At 36.9% G+C, this 19,865-nt stretch overlaps 1 protein-coding gene and 1 non-coding gene across 5 annotated transcripts in view; one reads left to right on the top strand and one right to left on the bottom strand.

The window, feature by feature from the left end:
* Nucleotides 1-19,865, top strand: part of UBE2E2 (ubiquitin conjugating enzyme E2 E2) — a 373,227-nt gene that overhangs the window by 267,922 nt on the left and 85,440 nt on the right. The window contains exons 1-2 of one of the 4 annotated variants that reach the window (XM_034993804.1): nt 15,298-15,876; nt 18,045-18,177. In XM_034993804.1, coding sequence (XP_034849695.1) covers nt 15,620-15,876; nt 18,045-18,177 — 390 coding nt within the window. In that variant the 5' untranslated portion in view covers nt 15,298-15,619. Of the gene's footprint in view, nt 1-15,297; nt 15,877-18,044; nt 18,178-19,865 lie in introns of those variants that run through there. The other 3 variants (XM_034993834.1, XM_034993814.1, XM_034993825.1) reach the window with 3 other exon arrangements.
* Nucleotides 394-497, bottom strand: LOC118007164. Its single transcript, XR_004678298.1, has one exon. It is a non-coding gene; the product is annotated as a U6 spliceosomal RNA (small nuclear RNA).

The following is a 19,865-nucleotide window of genomic DNA, read 5'->3' as shown; positions in this document are numbered from 1 at the left end:
AATAACTAATATACCATGGAGGGGTTGAGGGTCTGGGGAGCAAAGGATCAAGCAAACTGAATTCATACACTTAGAGCACATCTAGTTGAAATATCCCCACGCTCACCTCTCCCCATGCCTCTCCTCCCCAGAAAGCAAGTAATTTTAATGTTGGTATTTTATTGATATTTTTGGTGAGTGATTAATAGAACTGGAATGTAGCTAATGGAAAGTGTTTGGCAGTATTTTGGGGAAACTTCCATGTAGAGAGATGAGTAGTCATATATTCAACATTTAAAACTTAAACATATTGTGCAAGATGAACATTTGTACGGATAGAAGGTTTTTTAAAGGAAACTCGAGAAAGACATTGCTTTTGTCGTTTTGCGTGTCAGTTTTTAGATTTTTTTTTTTTTAAATATGGAACGCCTCACAAATTTGTGTGGCATCATTGTGCAGAGGCCATGCTAATCGCTGTATAGTTCCAATTTTAGTATATGTGATGCCAGAGTGAGCACAAATTAACTTTTATTTTGGAATAATTTTAGATTTACAGCAAAGTTGCAAAGATAGTACCAAATATTTCCATAACACCTCACTTTCTCTACTTAAATTTTTGTTTTATTACAAGCGTAGGTCAAAGATACTGTGGGTTTGATTCCAGACCACTGTAGTAAAGCAAATATCGTAATAGAGTGAGTCAAATTAATTTTTTAATTTCCTAGTGCATATACAAGTAATGTTTACACTATGCTATAGCCTATTAAGTGTGCAATAACATGTCTAAAAAAACAATGTACATACTTTAATTAAAAGATATTTTATTGCTTAAAAAATGCTAACCATCATCTGAGCTTTCAGGGAGTTGATCTTTTTGCTGGTGGAGGGTCTTGCCTTGTTGTTGATGGCTGCTGACTAATGGGTGGCAGTTATTGAAGGTTGGGGTGGCTGTGGCAGTTTCTTAAAATAAGACGACAGTGAAGTTTGCTGCATCTGTTGACTCTTCCTTTCACGAACAATTTCTCTGTAGCACACAATGCTGCCTGATAGCATTTTACTCACAGTAGAACTTCTTTCAAAATTGGAGTCAGTTCTCTCAAACCCTGCCACTGCTTTATCAACTCAGTTTATGTAGGATTCTAAATTCTTTGTTGTCATTTCAACAGTCTTCCCAGCATCTTCACCAGAGGTAAATTCATCTCAAAAAACCATTTTCTTTGCTCATCCATAAGAAATAACTCCTTATCTGTTAAGAGTTTTAATATGAGAATGCAGCAATTCAGTCCCGTCTTCAGACTCCACTTCTAATTCTAGTTCTCTTGCTGTTTCCACCATATCTGCCGTGACTTCCCCCACTGAAGTCTTGAATCCCTCAAAGTCATCCATGAGGGTTGTCTTGTTCATGTTGATATTTTGACCTCTTCCCATGAATCATGAATGTTCTTAATGACATTTAGAATCATGAATTCTTTCTAGAAGGTTTTCAATTTACTTTGCCCAGATCCATCAGAGGAATCATTATCTATGGCAGCTGTAACCTTACAAAATGTATTTCTTAAGTAATAAGACTTGAAAGTCAAAATGACTCCTGATTCATGGGCTACAGAATGGATGTTGTGTTAGCAGGTCTGAAAACAACATTAATCTTATTGGAAATCTCCATCAAGCTCTTAGGTGACCAGGTGCATTGTCAGTGAGCAATAATAATTTGAAAGGAATCATTTTTTTCTGAACAGTAGGTCTCAACAGTGGAACTTAAAATAGTAAAACATGTTGTAAATAGATGAGCTGTCACGTAGGCTTTGTTGTTCGATTTATACAGCACAGGCAGAGTAGGTTTAACATAAATGTGTAAAAGCCCTAGGACCTTTAGAATGGTCAGTGAGTGGGTGCTTGGGTGGCTCAGTCGTTAAGCAACTGCCTTCAGCTCAGGTCATGATCCCAGGGTCCTGGGATCGAGCCCCACATTGGGCTCCCTGCTCCGCGGGAAGCCTGCTTCTCCCTCTCCCACTCCCCCTGCTTGTGTTCCATCTCTCACACTGTCTCTCTCTGTCAAATAAATAAATAAATAAAATCTTTAAAAAAAAAAAAAAAGAATGGTCAGTGAGTATTGGCTTCAACTTAAAGTCACCAACTGCGTTAGCCTGGAACAAGAGAGCCAGCCTATCTTTTAAATCTTTGAAGTCAAGCCATTGACTTTTTCTCTCCAGCTATGAAAGTTTTACATGACATCTTTTTCCAATATAAGGCTGTTTCATCTACATTGAAAATCTGTTGTTTAATGTAGCCATCTTTATCAATTATCTTATCTAGATCTGGATCACTTGCTGCAGCTTCTGCATGAGCACTTGCTGCTTCACCTTGCTCTTTTATGTTATAGAGACGGCTTCTTCAACCTCCTGAACCAACCTCTGCTAGCGTCCAACTTTTCTTCTGCAGCTTCCTCCCCTCTCTCAACTGAAGAGAGTTACAGCCTTGCTCTGGACTAGGCTTTGGCTTAATAGAAGGTTGTGGCTGGTTTGATCCTCTATCTGGACCACTAAAACTTTCTCCATATCAGCAATTGGGCTGTTTTGCTTTGTCATCATTCGTGTGTTCACTGGACCAGCACTTTTAATTTTCTTTAAGAACTTTCCCTTTGCACTCACAACTTGGCTGCTTTCTGCAGGAGGCCTAGCTTTCAACCTGTCTCAGCTTTCGACATGCCTTCCTCACTAAATTTAATCATTTCTAGCTTTTAATTTAAAGTGAGAGATGTGCAACTCTTCCTTTTATGTGAACACATAGAGGCCATTGTAGGGTTATTAATTGGCCTAATTTTATTACTGTTGTGTCTCAGGGAATAGGGAGGCCCACAGAGAGGGAGAGAGAAAATGGCCAGTCAATAGACCACTCAGAACACACAGTTTTTGGGCGCCTGGGTGGCTCAGTTGGTTAAGCGGCTGCCTTCGGCTCAGGTCATGATCCTGGGGTCCTGGGATCGATTCCCAGGTCCAGCTCCCTGCTCAGCGGAGAGCCTGCTTCTCCCTCTGCCTGCCACGCTGCCTACTTGTGCTCTCTCAGTATCTCTCTGTCAAATAAATAAAATCTTTAAAAAAAAAAAAAGAACACACGCAATTTTTATCGATTAAGTGTGTTGTCTCATATGGGTGTGGTCATGGTGCTCCCGAAACAACTAAAATAGTAATATCAAAGAGCACTGATCACTATAACAAATATAATAATAATGGGAAAGTTTGAAATATTGGGAAAATTACCAAAATGTGACTCAGACACGAAGTGAGCACATGCCATTGGAAAAAATGGTGCTGACTAACTTGAGACCTTAAATTTGTAAAAAATGTAGTATCTGCAAAGTGCTATAAAGCAAAGCATAATAAAATGAGGTATGCCTGTATTTAAAAAAAAAAAAGAATGGAGCATAAAAAGGCACAACTACTAAACAATATGGTATCCTGGATGGAATCCTGGAACAGAAAAAGGACATTAGATAAAAACTAAGGAAATCTAAATAAACTAAGGACTTTAATAATAATAATATATCAATCTTGACTCATTACTTTTGACAAATGTACCATACTAATGTAAAATGTTAATAATAGAGGAAACTGGCTATAAGGTATATGAGGACTATACTATTTACCTTTGCAATGTTACTATAGATTTAAAATTTATTTAAAATTAAAAGGTTTAAAATAAAATATAATCCCATCCCCTCCCAAAAGTTAACCATATGTTTATTAAGTATCTACTCTGCCCTCAACCCTTTTTGGTCACTGTTAAAAGTGTCAATTCCTTGGTGAGCACTATGAATTGTGTAAGACTGATGAATCACAGACTTGGACCCCTGAAACAAATAATACATTATATGTTAATTAAAAATTTTTTTTCCTTTTCATTTTTTTTTGTTTGTTTTTAAAAAAAAAAAAGAAAAAACAAAGTCCTTCTTGGAGAAATTAAAAAAAAAAAAAGTGTCAATTCTTTGTGAAATCACATTGAATCCAAAAATGCTCTTTTAGGTACTGGGTTCCAGATACCATTGTAGCTGACAAGGATGCAAGGGTGAGTAAGACATAGTACCTGCCCCCAAGGGACTCCAGTCTGCTGAAGGCTGAGAACAACATAGCCTAGGTTAGTGCTGTCACGGAGACAGAAGTCATGGCCTATGGGAAACCAGGGATAGGGATCATTTATTTTGCTGGGGCTGGAATGAAACCAAGTGTTAGAAAATGGCTAACTCTGAGAAAAATACAATAGACTGAATACCGAAGGAAACTGAAACAAATATCTGACAATTTGAGGGTGGTAGCAAGAATATAGGGACATTCAGAAGAAACCAGAGTAGTGAGAACTGTTTTCCAGTGGTGACTACAAATAGAACTGTAAAATTTTCAATCCCAGCAGGAAACAAGTTCAGTATAAGCCAACACTTTTCTTATATCAAAAATTGATGTGATACAGGAAAATATTAAGAATATAACCTACAAGAACAAAAAAATAGTATTCTTGTTCTCCCAAATGAGAAGCTGGTCTATACCAAAATAGCAAATCCAATTCTGTTCTCATTTGGTCACCCTTTTACCTGTTATGTACAAAAAGTCATCTTTAGTTAGATAGACCAAAAATGAGAGAAGATTCAGAGAACCAAAAGAAGCATAAATGAAACTAAAGCCATTTTAAAAGCCACAAAATTCCTTCTACCTTCCTAATTCCCAGTAATTAAAAGGTCTATAGGAGAAGGGCACTGACAATAATGGTTTTTTGAACAGAGGTAAAGGAAAAGACCTTAAATTTAGCAAAATATAATTAAGTGCAAGAAAAATTTCCTAACTTGAAGAATTAAACATACATACTTTAAAGTAAGTAATGGGAGGAAACTGCCCTCCTTGATTTAGGGAGATGTCCTGCCCTTTGGTGAAGGTCTAGAAACAGATAATTGTTTATAGCTAAAGAGGGTACTCTTTGGTTCAAATATGATATTAGATATTAACAGTGTATTAGCAAGTATATAAAATAGTAATGACTGTTTAGTGATCTTAACAAATAATATGACAGCTACATTAGATTTGGGTTCCCAACGGAAAATTAAATCCATCAAAAGCAAAGAAGAATCCCAGCTGTCATAAGCACTTGACAGATTCAAAGAAGATAGGGATTTCCTGTAATCTGTTCTATTCTCAATCTTTTGTTTCAGCTGTAACATGTCTATCCCTTCAAATGCTATTCCAGCCAGTCCACCTGTATCAGATGTATAATAGCTTTTTATAAGTAGTAGCAGTTTTTTCTGTATATAGACAATACGAGTGACCATCTTCAGGAGTAATTGTTTTTCTTTAGAATCAGACTACTCTTACTTTTTTCATTTGAATTGATTACTGGGTGCTTTCAGAGCTTTGCTTTTCATATACTACATATATTGTAGTCACACTATGTCCTTAGCATTTGTTTCAGTTTATAAAGAATACAGTTAGCCTTTTTAATGCTTCAGTCACAATTAAATCTCCCCAAATGTTAGGAATTGGTCTTTCCAAGGCTGAAGAGGTGTTTTTAATTATTCATTCCTGGGTTTGTTTCTTACAGCAGCCTCAGCTGTGCTTTTTTATTCAAAGGTTAATGCAAGCTGAGAAGTGGGTAAATTAAATCTGCTTGGCAGCCAACAACCCTACGTATTAGCAGGCACTGTAAGATGGGGATGGGCAGTATAAGTTATTTCCACCATTATAGCACTGCAAAAAGCAAAAACCACTAAATCCCTCAAAGATAGCCTACACTGACAGGAATTATTACGGGATACTACAAATGGGTGGTTCTTAAATAGCAGATCTTCAGCAAAATCTGTGTTTTGCTTACAGAGAGAGAAGGCAATGGCTGAAATCAGAAAGGTAATAGCTTTTGTAGAAAATTGATGTAGATACCATGACTAATGAACTTTGTATAATATTAAATCACTAAGTTGAGTGCTGGGAGTCACTTCTATAAGTGTTTTACAGGGGCAGACTGCAAAATCTCTCATGAAAGCAAGAGCATAATGTTCTTAGACAACTAGGCAATATGAAAGTGCTGTCATAGCTCCACCCCTCCAGTTACTGTGAGGAACGAAATGTTGCTAGAGCCTTTCATTTGCTTCCCTTTTATTTTATTTTTTTTAAGATTTCATTTACTTATTTGAGATATCTAGAGATACAGCGAGAGAGGGAACACAAGCAGGGGGAGTGGGAGAGGGAGAAGTAGGCTTCCCGCAGAGCAGGGAGCCCGATGCGGGGCTCAATCCCAGGACCCTGGGAGCATGACCTGAGCCGAAGGCAGACGCTTAATGACTGAGCCACCCAGGTGCCTCTAGAGAATGAATTTTAAAGCCACTATTATACAGCATCTGAGAATTTGGACTTGGTGCAGTCTCAAGATGTTGTTATAGGATGGAACATGTAAAACTGAAGTTATTCTTTACTGAATTATTAACCAAGAAAGATGGGACTTAGCAGTCACTTGTCACTTTCTTTCATGAGCTCAGTATTGAGTAGGGAGAAGCATGAGAGACAGAGACATTAGTATACACGGTGTCATACAGCAGGTCCAGAAAAGGGAAGTCAGACCCCCTAAATTTATTTCCATGTCTTGGGTCCAGGAGTAAAGGATGAGGTGAGCTTCAGGACCCTGATTCAGCCCTACTAGTTTCTCACTTACCTGATAATATTAATAGCATAAATTTTATAACCCTTACTATGGGCCAGGCACTATTTTAAGCTGTTTATATGTATTAATTCATTTAATGCTCACATCAACTCTATGAGGGAGCCATCCTTTCAAAAGCAAAGGAACAGTAGGAGACTAAATAACTTGCTTTCATTCACACGGTTAGTGGCAGAGCCAGGACAACCCCTGGCTGTCTTGATCTGAAGCCCACTGTCTTTACTATTATACTAATAGCCTAGTGTTTTACAAAAGATGGTTATTTATTATTTTTCAACAGACATTTACTGTGTATCTGTGTGTGCGGTTTGCTTTTGCCATTGACCTTTTAGTTGACCTGCTGGAAGAGAACGGTGATGGTGGGTCTTGGAGCCAGATAGCAATGTCGGGGATACAAAGAAAAATGCAGGTTGTAGGATACCGCAGCCAGTATTTTGGGGAATAAATTAGGCATAGGAAGAAATTATTGTTTACCATTTTCCTATACAAAAACAAAAAATGTTCTCAGCCAATGAAAAGTGTATTGAGTATATTGGAGGTATTTAATCTACTTGGAAAACAAATTGCCTTGATAATAACTCTATACAAATAAACAGATAAACCTTAACTATACTAGGAATAGTTAACTGTCGCTAAGATCTGCCCCTTGGTAACTTTCAAATGGAATTTTTACTTTGACACAGTATTATAAATGTTAGAAAACAATAAAGCTGCATTTGGAATGATACCAGGGAACTTTACATTCTGCCCTCTGTGAATAGTAACATTTTTGAGAACTAAAGAATTTTGGGAAGGATTTGGCTTCCTCAGAACTGTGTAGGGCAACAGTGGCTTACACTCTTGTCAAAAGCTTATTTAACCTGCAGATAAGATCAATAGACATGTTAAAGCTGTACAGCCTTCCTATCTAACATGTGCATGGGGCAAAATTTTAAATAATAAAGAAATATTACCTGCTACATTGGCTAGCTCACATGCCGGTATTGTTCTTACAGTGCAGATAAGAGAGGCTAGCCCTGGAAATCCTGAGTACCTTGCGACCTTTCATCTCTTATGCAGAATAGAGAAAAGGCACAAGCATCAGGGTGGGAGGTGGGCAACAAAAGCAGTTGCAAGAAGTGGTATGCTTGCTAAAGAAATGGAAAGAGTAGCATAAGATCAGTATTTCTAGTTTGAAAAGCTAAAAAAAAAAAAAAGAAGAAGAAGAAGAATTGGGTAGCTAAAATAAAAATGGCTTTTCACCAAACCTAAATCTAGTCCTTGAAACGTGCCCAGGATAAAAAGATAAAAGAAAACCCAGGTGTTAGTGTCAATCTCTGGTCTCCTGTCTTACACCGGGCAGTTCATCATAATGGTAACTATATAGTTTTTCCAGTTGAGTCTTCCTTTCTAAGTTGATAGTGGTTGTAAAACAGTAAGAGCCTCTCCTTAGGATCAGAGGGCTCAGGTTTTCTTCTATGGGTGTGGTCTTGAGCAAAGCACTTCACTTTGTAGAAACTTACCAGTTTTGAAATGAAGGCTTTGATAGAAATGATTTTCAGTGGGAGAGGAGCTTTTTCATTTTTTGGAATTATCATCCCCCACCAAAGACATGCCAAGAATCACTTCTGAAGGAGGTAATTTTTTCTAAAAGAAGAGGAGATGTTGAAAAAGAAAAAAAAAAAAAAAGGCTGCAAACAACTTGATTAACTTATTTCTAGAATCCTTTCAGCTAACTAAAGGATTAAAAATCCTATCATTCAGTATTTTAAGTAATAATTCAGTAATTTAAGTATTTTAAGATTGATTTTATGCCTAGTTGTCTAACTCAGTGAAATTCCAGTCCAGTTCTAATGCTTCTGCTTCTTCTGTGTTACAAAGAAAAGTTGAACTAGATGTTCTCCCAAGTCTTTATAATTGTAACCTTATTTCTAACAACCCACATATATAAAATAAGATTTGGTTCTTTTTGACTGTGACTGTCTTTGTCCTTATAAGTGAATGTGTCTTATAAAAATGCAGCTTGAGAGGAAAAGGAACCATAGGCAGTTTTTCCCTGTGGTCTTCCTTCCTGCTTCTCAATTTCTCTGTTTCTCCTTGCTCATTATTTCATACAGCTATGTCTTAAAATTTTAAGTCTGTTGCGCAGTTGCATACTCACTGCAATATATCACACATTGGGAAAATAAAATACACACAGCCACCCACCCACATACCATACACATAATATAGAAAGAAGCCTAAGGTGTCATCAAGTCACTGAGTCAGTCATTGTTTCTCAGTAACTTACAGAGGGCTAGTTTTACTCACTAAGGACGCTATCTTATTAGCTACTGCCTTCCCTGGGAAAAGGAAGTACTGTGATTATTAAGCTAATTTTATTTTGTTTAAAAACCTGTTTTTCTCCAGTTTTTTCGTCTCTGCTAGGTTGTTGACCCTCTTAACATGGATACAAATTATATAACAGTAGTGACTTTAAAGTACAATTTGGTAAAAGATATCTACAGTCAACTGAAATCTTGTTTTGTTTTGTTTTGTTTTTCACATCTCAAATCTGGAAAGTGTGATTGAGGACAGAGATCCTTCTCCTTAATTAAGCACTCATTGATAAAAAGTATAAAATAATTCTTTTTCTTGAAATATGTCAAGAATAAGGACCAGACTGCTAAGAACTGGAAAGAAAAATATATGAAGGAGAAAATATTAATCATTCAGTTCTGCTTAGAACTTAGTATACAAAAGGGATCTTTTCTATCACCACTGTTGTATCCTAATCTCTTAAAATGTGGTAGACTTTGGTGTTACTGGTCTTCAAAAAAAAAAAAATTACTACATACAAATATAGGAGACCTCAGGAGTTTATGAAATACCATTCTTCATTTGCCCTCTCAAGAGCTATAATCCTGGCCTATTTTCTCAATACCCTCTTAGCTATAGGGGATTTTTTTTTTTTTTCACTATCAGAATGAATTCTTTTTTTCCTATGACCCAAATAATGCTGTTTCTTAAGATTTCTTCTTTTCCAAGTATTAAAGGTCCCATAAATGACTTTATAATGCTGTGTATACATAGGATGTTACCACTTCCAAAGGAGTACTTAGCCTTTGAGGGTAAAGGAGATGTCCCCAAGGAGAATGTAGCTAAATTGAGGCCTAAAGGACAAATAGAATGGTCAGACCTACAGAGAATCTTATCCAAAGCCAGGAGACAAAAAAAAAAGTCCAGCTCCCTTGAAAGTTTTATAAGTAGGTCCAATATGACTGGAGAATGGAGCTGGAGGAAAGGGGAGTGGCAAGGGATGAGGCCAGAGAGGTCAGCTGGAGGCAGATCTTTTTGAAAGACTTTGTATGCTTCAAAGGAATTTGGGCCTGATCTTGAAGGTATTAAGAAGTCAGAGAAAGCAGAAAAACAGAAGATCCCATTTAAAGGATTTTCTGGAAATTGCCCAACTGCAGTTTGGTGGATGGATTGAAGGAAAGCAAGACTGGAGGTAGGGAAATAGCATGTTGGTGCCAACTAAGTGAGAGCTAATGCAGCCAGTAGACAGATTATAGAGATAGCTTCTGTAGACTTTGGGGAATTAAGAGAAGAGAAGGAGGAAGGAAGCATAGTCAAGGATGACTCTTGGGTTTCCTGCCCGGTTAGAGGTTCCATCAGTGTTAGATAGGTTGTCAGAGGCAGATAATAACATACCTAGAATGAAGATGAAGAAACAAGGTAACTGAGGGTAGAACCCCTAGGAAAGCAGACATTGAAGAGATGTTACTGAAGAGGACAAAAGAATTGGAGAAGTTACCCTAAAGTGTAGAGAGAGACTCTTGGAGAGATACCTGGGGAAGAGAGTTTTTTAGGAATCAGGGAGTAGAAGCTACAGTTTCAATAAAATGAAAACAAAAGGCACTGTTGGATTTAGCAACAATTAGGTCAGCTCATGGCCTTGAGAAAAGTCTGAAAACATTTTCCCCCTTGCATCTCCCCACTTCCACATGTTTTTTCTCATTTCATTCATATAGTGGTGGTATTTCCCCTCTTTAGCTGCTTTTCCTACTGTCCTTATCTGTAACTGGTCTGGCCTTGCTTTTGTATTTTTTTAAAGGATGGGACTATTCTTTCCTTCCAGTTTGACATTAGAGAAACACACATTATTGTGTTATAAGCAGAAAGCTCAAGATTCCTGCAGCTGTTCACTCTCAAAGGGACTTTGGACATATGTGCAGCATGTCATTTGCCTGTGAACATTGTGCTCATCACTGAAAGGGATGAATTCAGCTATGTGGAATCTGACAGATAAGCAGAGATTTCCAGAGCTCCTGAGAAATCCCTCGTACTGTCTTCTCTTCACTATTCTGTCCCCATCAATTTCAGGTTATTGTTGGCACATCAGAGATTCTCTACAAAGGCACGTTTCTTGTCCTTTGGAGCCAAGATCCCTACATTGCCTGAGCTGCCTTACTCTTTTTCTATCTTAGAGTCGATGTTAAATGAAAAGGCAGCAGGCACAGCCAAAAACTCTTGGTCTTAGAGTCACAGCGGTGGCACAGCACATTGAAAGTATTCAGATGTATTTAAAACATCTTAGGATCTTAAATAAAGACACAGTGAGTGCTTAGTCCTTTTCAGCATTTTTATTGTACATGTGTAATATTTCATATGTGTAGAAGTGTTCATCCACTGTAGGCAGCAGCATAGAAAGCTGAACACAGGGGCGCCTGGGTGGCTCAGTCGTTGAGCGTCTGCCTTCGGCTCAGGTCATGGTCCCAGGGTCCTGGGATCGAGCCCCGCATCGGGCTCCCTGCTCGGCGGGAAGCCTGCTTCTCCCTCTCCCACTCCCCCTGCTTGTGTTCCCTCTCTCGCTGTCTCTCTGTCTGTCAAATAAATAAAATCTTTAAAAAAAAAAAAAAAGAAGCTGAACACAGTTTACAAGGTTGATTCTCTAACAGAATTTCTCCAAGCGGCAACTTTGGTTACAACTAATTTGTAATTTTCTAACTGATATTTGCATTTTAATAGATTTATCTAATTGCATTTTATTTTGAAATGTAACTGTTAGCTGTGTTTATCTTTCTTCTTTAAAAAATAAAATCTGAAAATAAAATTAAGGGTATTGATCATTAAGAATACTGCAAGTGAGAAAACATTGCTAAATAACCACATACCTAAAAATCCTGATGTTAAATAAACATTCCATTCAATGCAAAATTGGATTTCCTGGAAGTGGCAGCTTTGATTTCTGATGGTTTCCAAAGTTCTGCCCTATCTAAATACATACCCTAAGATTAGATTGCAGGATGATGATGGTGATAATGGTGGTAGTGAAAATGATTATTAATGTCTGGGTCTTGGTAGCCTGTTTTCTAGTCCGGGGATCTTGAAACCCTTCTTATAAAATCCCCAGGCAATTAATCTTTTGAGTGTGTTGGTGAATTTCTGTATCATCCACAAAGCGTAACAACACCTAGAATAGCAGCAGACATTTGGAAGCATACTATTTGAGCCACTACAGGCCCCATTTTCCAAGCTCTCCTAAAACTTCACTTACTCCACAAGGTTCATGCTGTAATTGCCTCATTTTGTAGATGAGGAAACTAAGACACTGAAAGATTATATGGGGAGATTACATATTCACCCAGGGCTCTACAGGCCTTACATGGTAAGACTAGGATTCAGAAAAGCAAGTCTGGCTTAGAGTCCAGTCATGTTCTTCATCATCGTTCTATAGTGCCCGTGTCTGCGGCACTAACTTTTATTTGGTCAGCTTAAGGGGGAAGTGATCATTGAAAATATAAGATGGTCTGCAGCTTCGGCTTCTCACTTTTTTGGTCCAAAGTATATAAAAGCTCATTCTTCTGTTTTATATAAATCCAAATAATTCTGACATATTAAAAAAAAAAAAAAAAAAAACTCGGGCGCCTGGGTGGCTCAGTTGGTTGAGCGACTGCCTTCGGCTCAGGTCATGATCCTGGAGTCCCGGGATCGAGTCCCGCATCGGGCTCCCTGCTCGGCAGGGAGCCTGCTTCTCCCTCTGACCCTCCCCCCTCTCATGTACTCTCTATCTCATTCTCTCTGGCTCAAATAAATAAATAAAATCTTTAAAAATAAATAAATAAATAAAAATTAAAATAAAAAAAAACTCATTTGGTCAGTATGGGCTACTGGAGCTACTAGATCTCTATTGCCCAATATATGTGACCACTAGCTACATGGAGCTATTTAGATTTAAATTCATTAAAATCAAATGAAATTGAAAATCCACTTCCTCATTCTCACCAGCTCCATTTCAAGTGCCTGAAGGCCACGTGTGGCTAGTGATTACCATACCGAATAAGGATAAGAACTAAAACATGTTCATTATCACAGAAAGTTTTATTAGACAGCACTGCTCTAGAACAGTATTGTCTAACAGAAATACAATATGAGCCACTTGTGTAATTTTAAATTTTCTAGGAGCCACATTAAAAAATAAAAAGAAATAGGTGGTAAGTTTTAATATCTTTTTAGTTCAGTGTATCTCAAATACTATTATTTCAACATGTAATTAACAAAAAGTAGTGATGTATTTTACTTTCCTTTGCATTGTCATTGAAATTCGGTATATATTTTACAGTTACAGCATATGTGAATAAGTAGCCACATTTCAAGTGCTCAGTAGCCACATGGCTACTGTATTGTACAACACAATTCTGTGCTTTTATTCCAGGATTTCTCAACTGAAACATATCAAAATGGGAGTGGGACAAAGGGCTGTGTAGTTCAGGAACCACTGCTCTAAGCTTTGGAACCGCAAGTGGTGTAGACATGCCCCTTGTAAGATGATAGAGGAGGCCAGACTGCTGAGACTTAATCTGTATATATTAGAGAAGTATTATAAGTTTTAGATGCATTTTAAAACACCAGTCTGTGTTCAAGATAGTTTGTTACTACTAGTATTTTTTTTTAAAGGCGCATTTGGACAGTATAAACCAACTCAGAGGGGCGCCTGGGTGGCTCAGTCTTTAAGTGTCTGCCTTCGGCTCAGGTCGTGATCCCAGGGTCCTGGGATCGAGCCCCACATCGGGCTCCCTGCACTGCGGGGAAGCCTGCTTCTCCCTCTCTGCTTGTGTTCCCTCTCTCGCTGTGTCTCTCTGTCAAATAAATAAATAAATTAAATCTTTAAAAAAAATTAAAAAAATTAAAAATAAACCAACTCAGAGTGATGTTAGCTGTGTTATTTAATCCATTGTTGATAACAAGATAGATAGGTGACTGATTTCAGAGAACTAATAAAATATGGTTTTCTCACTGAGAGCCAAATAAAATTTAAAACGAGCACTAATTGAATGTAAATAATTTACAGGCATTGCCTGCTTTTGTGAGATATCTCTTGACTTCTATTTCTGAGTCCCTTCCTTGGTGGCACTATTTGGTGACTTCTCAGCCTAAATTATATAATTAACTGTGATGACCATTCTTGGAAGGTCATCTTAAAATTTCTCAAAGTGACTCAGAGAAATTATATCTTGGTATTTGGGAAACATGTCTATGCACATTGTTTCATAGCCGTGTTCTCACTGTGTGTATTTTTTAAATTAAATTTCTTCATCTACCTTGAAGTAATGTTGTAACTACAAACCTATAATTTACTCTACTTTTAAGTTCTTCCTTTTGATAAACTTACCTATTCATATTGGGTCTAATTATAGCTCAGGGCGTAACCATGTGTATTATTCATCTGAATAAGTGAGTTTGTCTGGCAACAAGGGGCTATTGTTGCCAAAGCTTTGTTGTCATCTGACTGTATTCTGTCTGTACCTCACTGTCAGCTTCAGGAAAGGTTAGGTCAAGAGGAACATGCAGCAGGAATGTTATACTCTGGCCCCTTGCTCTGCTTCTCAGTATATTTCAGCACTTTGCAATAAACTTGGCTGTGATTTTTTTTTTTACTTCATCCTTTTTAAATAAGAGAGATCAAAACTAGAGATAAAATTGAACTTTTCTTCGTTCCCTATCTTCAGAGCTATCCCATCACCCTATTCCTCTTTTCTCCTGTTCCCTGCACAACCACTGTCATGAATTTAGGCCTATCTTTCCAGTTCATTTCTTCAAAGACTTTGACATAGATATGTATCCATAAACAATATAAAATACTATTTTATATTTCTAGTTTATATAATAAGATCACACTGTACATATGCTGTAAACTTGCTTTCCTCATATAGCATTTTAGTAGACTTTTGGGACATCATTGTTCTTAATGTGAAAACTTGGTACATATATAAGAACATATCTAACACATAAATAAGTTATGAGACCTATAGTAAAACAGGTAACTCCTGAATCCACCATATATACTGAAAAGTGGAACATCACCAGAACCATTGAAGCTCCTGTGTGCTACTCCACCATCTGATTCTACCCAGGAAACACTCTTTTGAGCTTTGTTCTCATTCATTTTCTTGCTTATCATATATGTTTGTGTCCTCAACAATGTATTTTCTTGTTTGCTTGTTTTCAAACTTGGTGAAAATAGTATCATACTGTATATATTCCTTTAGACTTGCTTTTTTATTCAATATGACACTTTTAAGATTTATCCATGTTAATCAGTATGTTTTCACTGTTGTGTTGTATTCCTTTGGGTAAATTTATTCCTTTTTCTGTCAGTAGACATTTGTATTGTTTCCAGTTTTCCTATTAAAAATAGTGCTTCCATGAACATTCTTGTATATGTTTTCTGGTGCACAGGTGTAAAAGTTTCTCTGGGGTATGTACCTAGGAGTGCAATTGAAATGTTGTAATATAGGAGTATATAGATTCAGCTTAACTAAATAAGTCCACATTCTTATCCAAAGTGATTGAACACTCTTCAGCAATGTATAGTTCTTGTTTTTCCACATCCTCATCAGCACTTGGTTTTGTCACGCATTTATCTTTGCCTATACATTGTGTAAAATAATATTGAACTCTAATTTTAAGTTTCATTTCCCTGATTTTAATGAGATTGGATATTTTTCATACGTCTTTTGGCCATTTATGTTTCTTCTTTCTGGAAATGCCTATTTATGTCTTTTCTAAGGGATTGCTAGTCTTTTTCTTATTGATTCATAGGAATTCGTATACTCTGGACACTAGAATTGTGTCAGTTTTATGTGATCCAAACATCTTTCCTGGTTTGTGGCTTGTCAGTCTCTTTAGGCAACCTCTAAAACTTCCGACTTTTGCATTGACGTGCTTAATCCATCTACAACAAAGGTTTGTATGTTTATTGAAGTAGAAATCCAGTTTCTCTATTTGCCATATACAAAAACTGTTTTCTTAGCCCCATTACTTCTGACTATATCAGATTCGTGTAAGTATGTGGAAAAGTTTGAGGGATTTCTTTGAGCTTCCAAACACATTTTAGAATCAAGTTGTCAAGTTTCATTTTTTTACATAACTGTTAGACTTTTGAATGGAATTGCATTGGATCAATTTGGGGAAAATTGACATCTGTAGGATGCTGGGTCTCCCTACTCATAAACTTGGTATCTCTCTCCATTTATTTAATTCTCTTTGTATTTCAATAAATTTTATAATTTCCTCCATTAAAATCTTATATATTTTTATGAAATTTATTCATAGGTTTTTTGTTATTTTTAATACTATAAAAATATTTTAAAATATATTTTCTAATTTTGTTGGTGTGTTGAAATGCAGTTGATTTTTTATGTTGATCTTAAATCTAACCACTTTGTAAACTCTTTTATTAAGTTTAATAAATTGTGTATAGATTTTTCTGTGTACATAAATTCTGCAAATGCTCACAGTTTTATTTTTTCCATCCCAATCTATACCTTTTGTTTTTTCCTTCCTTGTGTCTTTCATACCTTGATGAATATGATTACTAGTGCACGAATGATTAGAAGTACATATAGTGGGCATCCTTATATTGTTCTTCAATTTTAAAGGGTGTGCTTTTGATATTTTGTCACTGAATATATTAGTTGCTGGTAGTTTTTTGGTAAATGCTATTTATCAGGTTAAAGAAGTTTCCATCTATTCCAGTTTTGCTAAAAAAAATTTTATTATCATGAATGGCTATTATTAAGCCTATTGAGTGCTTTTCCTGCACCCATTGAGATTATCCATTTTTTTCAACTTTAATCTCTTAGGTAAATTACATTAATAATTTTCTATTATTAAACTATCCTTGCATTCCCAGAATATATCCCAACTTAGTTAAGATGCATGCTTTTTTGATATACTGCTTAACACTGAGGTTTTTGTAGATATAAACTAATTTCAAAATAAGAGTAGTAGCTAAATTTTTGTTGACAATAAAATCTTCCCCAAAGGGCTGCCCACTTTGCTATAGGGTATAAGGGTAATTTATGGCTATTAGATGCAGGTATTAGCTTGATATAGCAAAAAAACACTGAAAAGCTAAATTATAATCTTATTTGCCCTTCTGTTCACTTGAGAGATTATAATTCAGTTGACTCATGTGGGCCTTATTTTCCTCAGTGAGTTTGTCTGAGACTCAGAGACAGATGTTTACTACTAGTAGTCATGTGGCTTCACTTGCTTTCCTATGAATCCATCATCATCAAACAAACATGTACTTACTAGGCCCTAAGACAAAGCAAAAATCTATTCCTCAGGGAACTTTTAGGGAGGGACAGAAAAGTAAACACTTAAAAACAGTTATAGGGGATTCCTGGCCAGCTCAGTTGATAGAGCATGTGATTCTTGATCTTGGGGTTGCGAGTTCAAGCCCCATATTGGGCAAAGATCTTACTCTAAAAAAAATTTTTAATTAAAAACATGGTTATAAAATGAAATAATACATCTTGTTTTCTATAGACCACACTATTTATGATACATGGGGGTTGAGGGGACAGAGATTCTTTGGCTAGAAAGAGAAAAGAGGAAGCTTGAGATGGGATATGATACTTGAGCTGAGTTTTATGAATGATGAGCATTTACTGATATCCATGAGCCTCATTTGTATTCTCAGTTGTTAACAAAGGAATTAGACTACTTTTTATTACACTTTTTTTCTCTAATGGCCCCTCTGTCTTCGAAATTTGTCTTTCACCCTATGACTGTTATCATCTTTTTCAGGATCTCACAAATAATTTCATGCTTTATTAAATATTTGTGCTCCTTCCTCTGGTCTTTGGTCCTAGGAATCTTTTGTTCAGTAGGTATAGAGTTGTGAATGGCAAGACAGAATCTTCCTTGTTCTGTTTTTTAAGTAATACCAACATCTTTTCTTTATAGAGTATTGATGATATTGACAAATGAATCATCATATAGAATTACCTGATTTGTTATGTTTTTGTGGAATTGCTCAATTTATTGTTACCATAAATAGAATTTTTTAAATTCCAGGGTTTACATAATCTCTAAGCACATTTCATTTGTATGTCTTATTTCAGTGCTGGACCCAAAGGAGACAACATTTATGAATGGAGGTCAACTATATTGGGACCCCCAGGATCTGTCTATGAAGGAGGGGTGTTCTTTCTTGACATTACCTTTTCACCAGACTATCCGTTTAAACCCCCTAAGGTCAGTATGAAGTGTTCATCCATTTTTAGCAATATGTATTGTTGTATATGTATATACATATACATATTCTTAAATATACATATCTAGGAATGCATGTCTATTCTGTTAACATAGACAACTTCCCAGGGCTAATTGTATGTAAAAGGAAACAGAATGTGGAAAATTATAGGCTATTTCCCTACCCCATCCCCTTACTCATATTTCATTGCTTTTTCTCATCCTTTCTCAGTGTCTCCTTTCTGTGGTTTATGTTGTAATGGAACATAAAACAGCCCATTATGGGTGGAGCTAGGTGAGGGAGAATGGGCCTACACTAGCCCTGCAACCCAGAAAACCAGACATAGCCTGAAGCTGGAGCCAGAGCCAAGCCCAGGAGCCAGACTAAATGCGGAGGGAGCCAGCACTAAGGCAGGTCTCAGGGCACCAGCTATGGAGTGTTGATGCCTCCACGGTTCGGCTGTTCACATGAAGTATACATGCACTAGGAGGGAAAGTGTGACCTACAAAGACTTAAGAGTGATGCCAAGAACATTTAGTGAAAAAGTATTTGTAAAAGTTGATTATAAATGACTAATTAATGAACCATAGGGGAATTTACACTTATTTAAAACAAGATTATATACTTTAAGAATTCTTTGCATTCCTTTCTACTGCCTGTAATTCAGTCATTTGATGAGTTTAAATTTATTCTCCACTTTGGAAGGGAAAAGACCCTAAGGACAGTGACTCTCTGCATTGGCCACCAAGAAAAAATTCTCATTTGGCCTGACTTTAACCTCGCAGTGCAGAGGGAAATAAAACTTGCTTGGGTTGTAGGTTGGAAGGGACAGTTTTAGAAAAGCAAAAATAGGACTATACCTTTAGCATGAATTTCTGTAAGTCCCCTCCCTCCCTCTTACCCTCCCTCTCTTTTGTCCCCCTCTCTTCCTTTCTTCCTTCCTTTCCGACGCTTGGATATTGTTTTGTTACGAAAGCAAAAGCAATAACTATAATTTTACCAAAGAAGAAAGCAAGGCACGGAGAAACTAAGTAACTTTCCCAGCATTACACAGCAAGCAAATAGTAGTGTCAGTATTTGAACCCAGGAAGTCTGACTCCAAAGCCCATGTTCCTTTCCACATTACATGGTACATTTTACCCAAGCTGACAGAGCTGGTGGCACTGGTGATCACCCATACCTGCATTAAGTTGGTTTTCAGGGATGAAGCCATAGTACATCTAATATTTATTTTCTCCTTTCACTGGATGGGAACCTTTTGTCTTTCATTCTACTTGGGACCAGCCCATAAATCACCTGGAGTACTAACTGCACTGCTAGTGATGTGAGGACCTATCTCTGACAGCCTCTTCAGTAAAGGAAATACAGAGTGGGGAAGGGGAGGGACCATTCAGATCAGGCAGTTGGTGCTGCTTGTGAGTTTGGAATAGGCAGCTCTGTACATCTGAAATACACATCTCAGAAAATGTGTGGGCTTATCCAAGTTCTGCATGACAGAAATGTGTAGATTAAAACTAGAAGGGAGCTCTAATAGATTAGATAGAATAACTCAGTTTCCAAAAAGGCCTCAATGGACTGAAAGGATGGTCCAAAACAAGATGGAATTTAACATAGCTAAATGTGTTCAGTGACAGTCAGAAAGAAATGATGATGCATGAAGGAGAAACCTACTTTATTTTCATATAAATAA

The sequence above is a fragment of the Mirounga leonina genome, unplaced genomic scaffold (genome assembly GCF_011800145.1).
Source record: "Mirounga leonina isolate KUSES-001 unplaced genomic scaffold, KU_Mleo_1.0 Mir_115, whole genome shotgun sequence".
In the NCBI taxonomy this organism is placed as follows: Eukaryota; Metazoa; Chordata; class Mammalia; order Carnivora; family Phocidae; genus Mirounga; species Mirounga leonina.
Note: the sequence above shows the minus strand (reverse complement) of the source record. Positions and strands in the feature narration are given on the sequence as shown.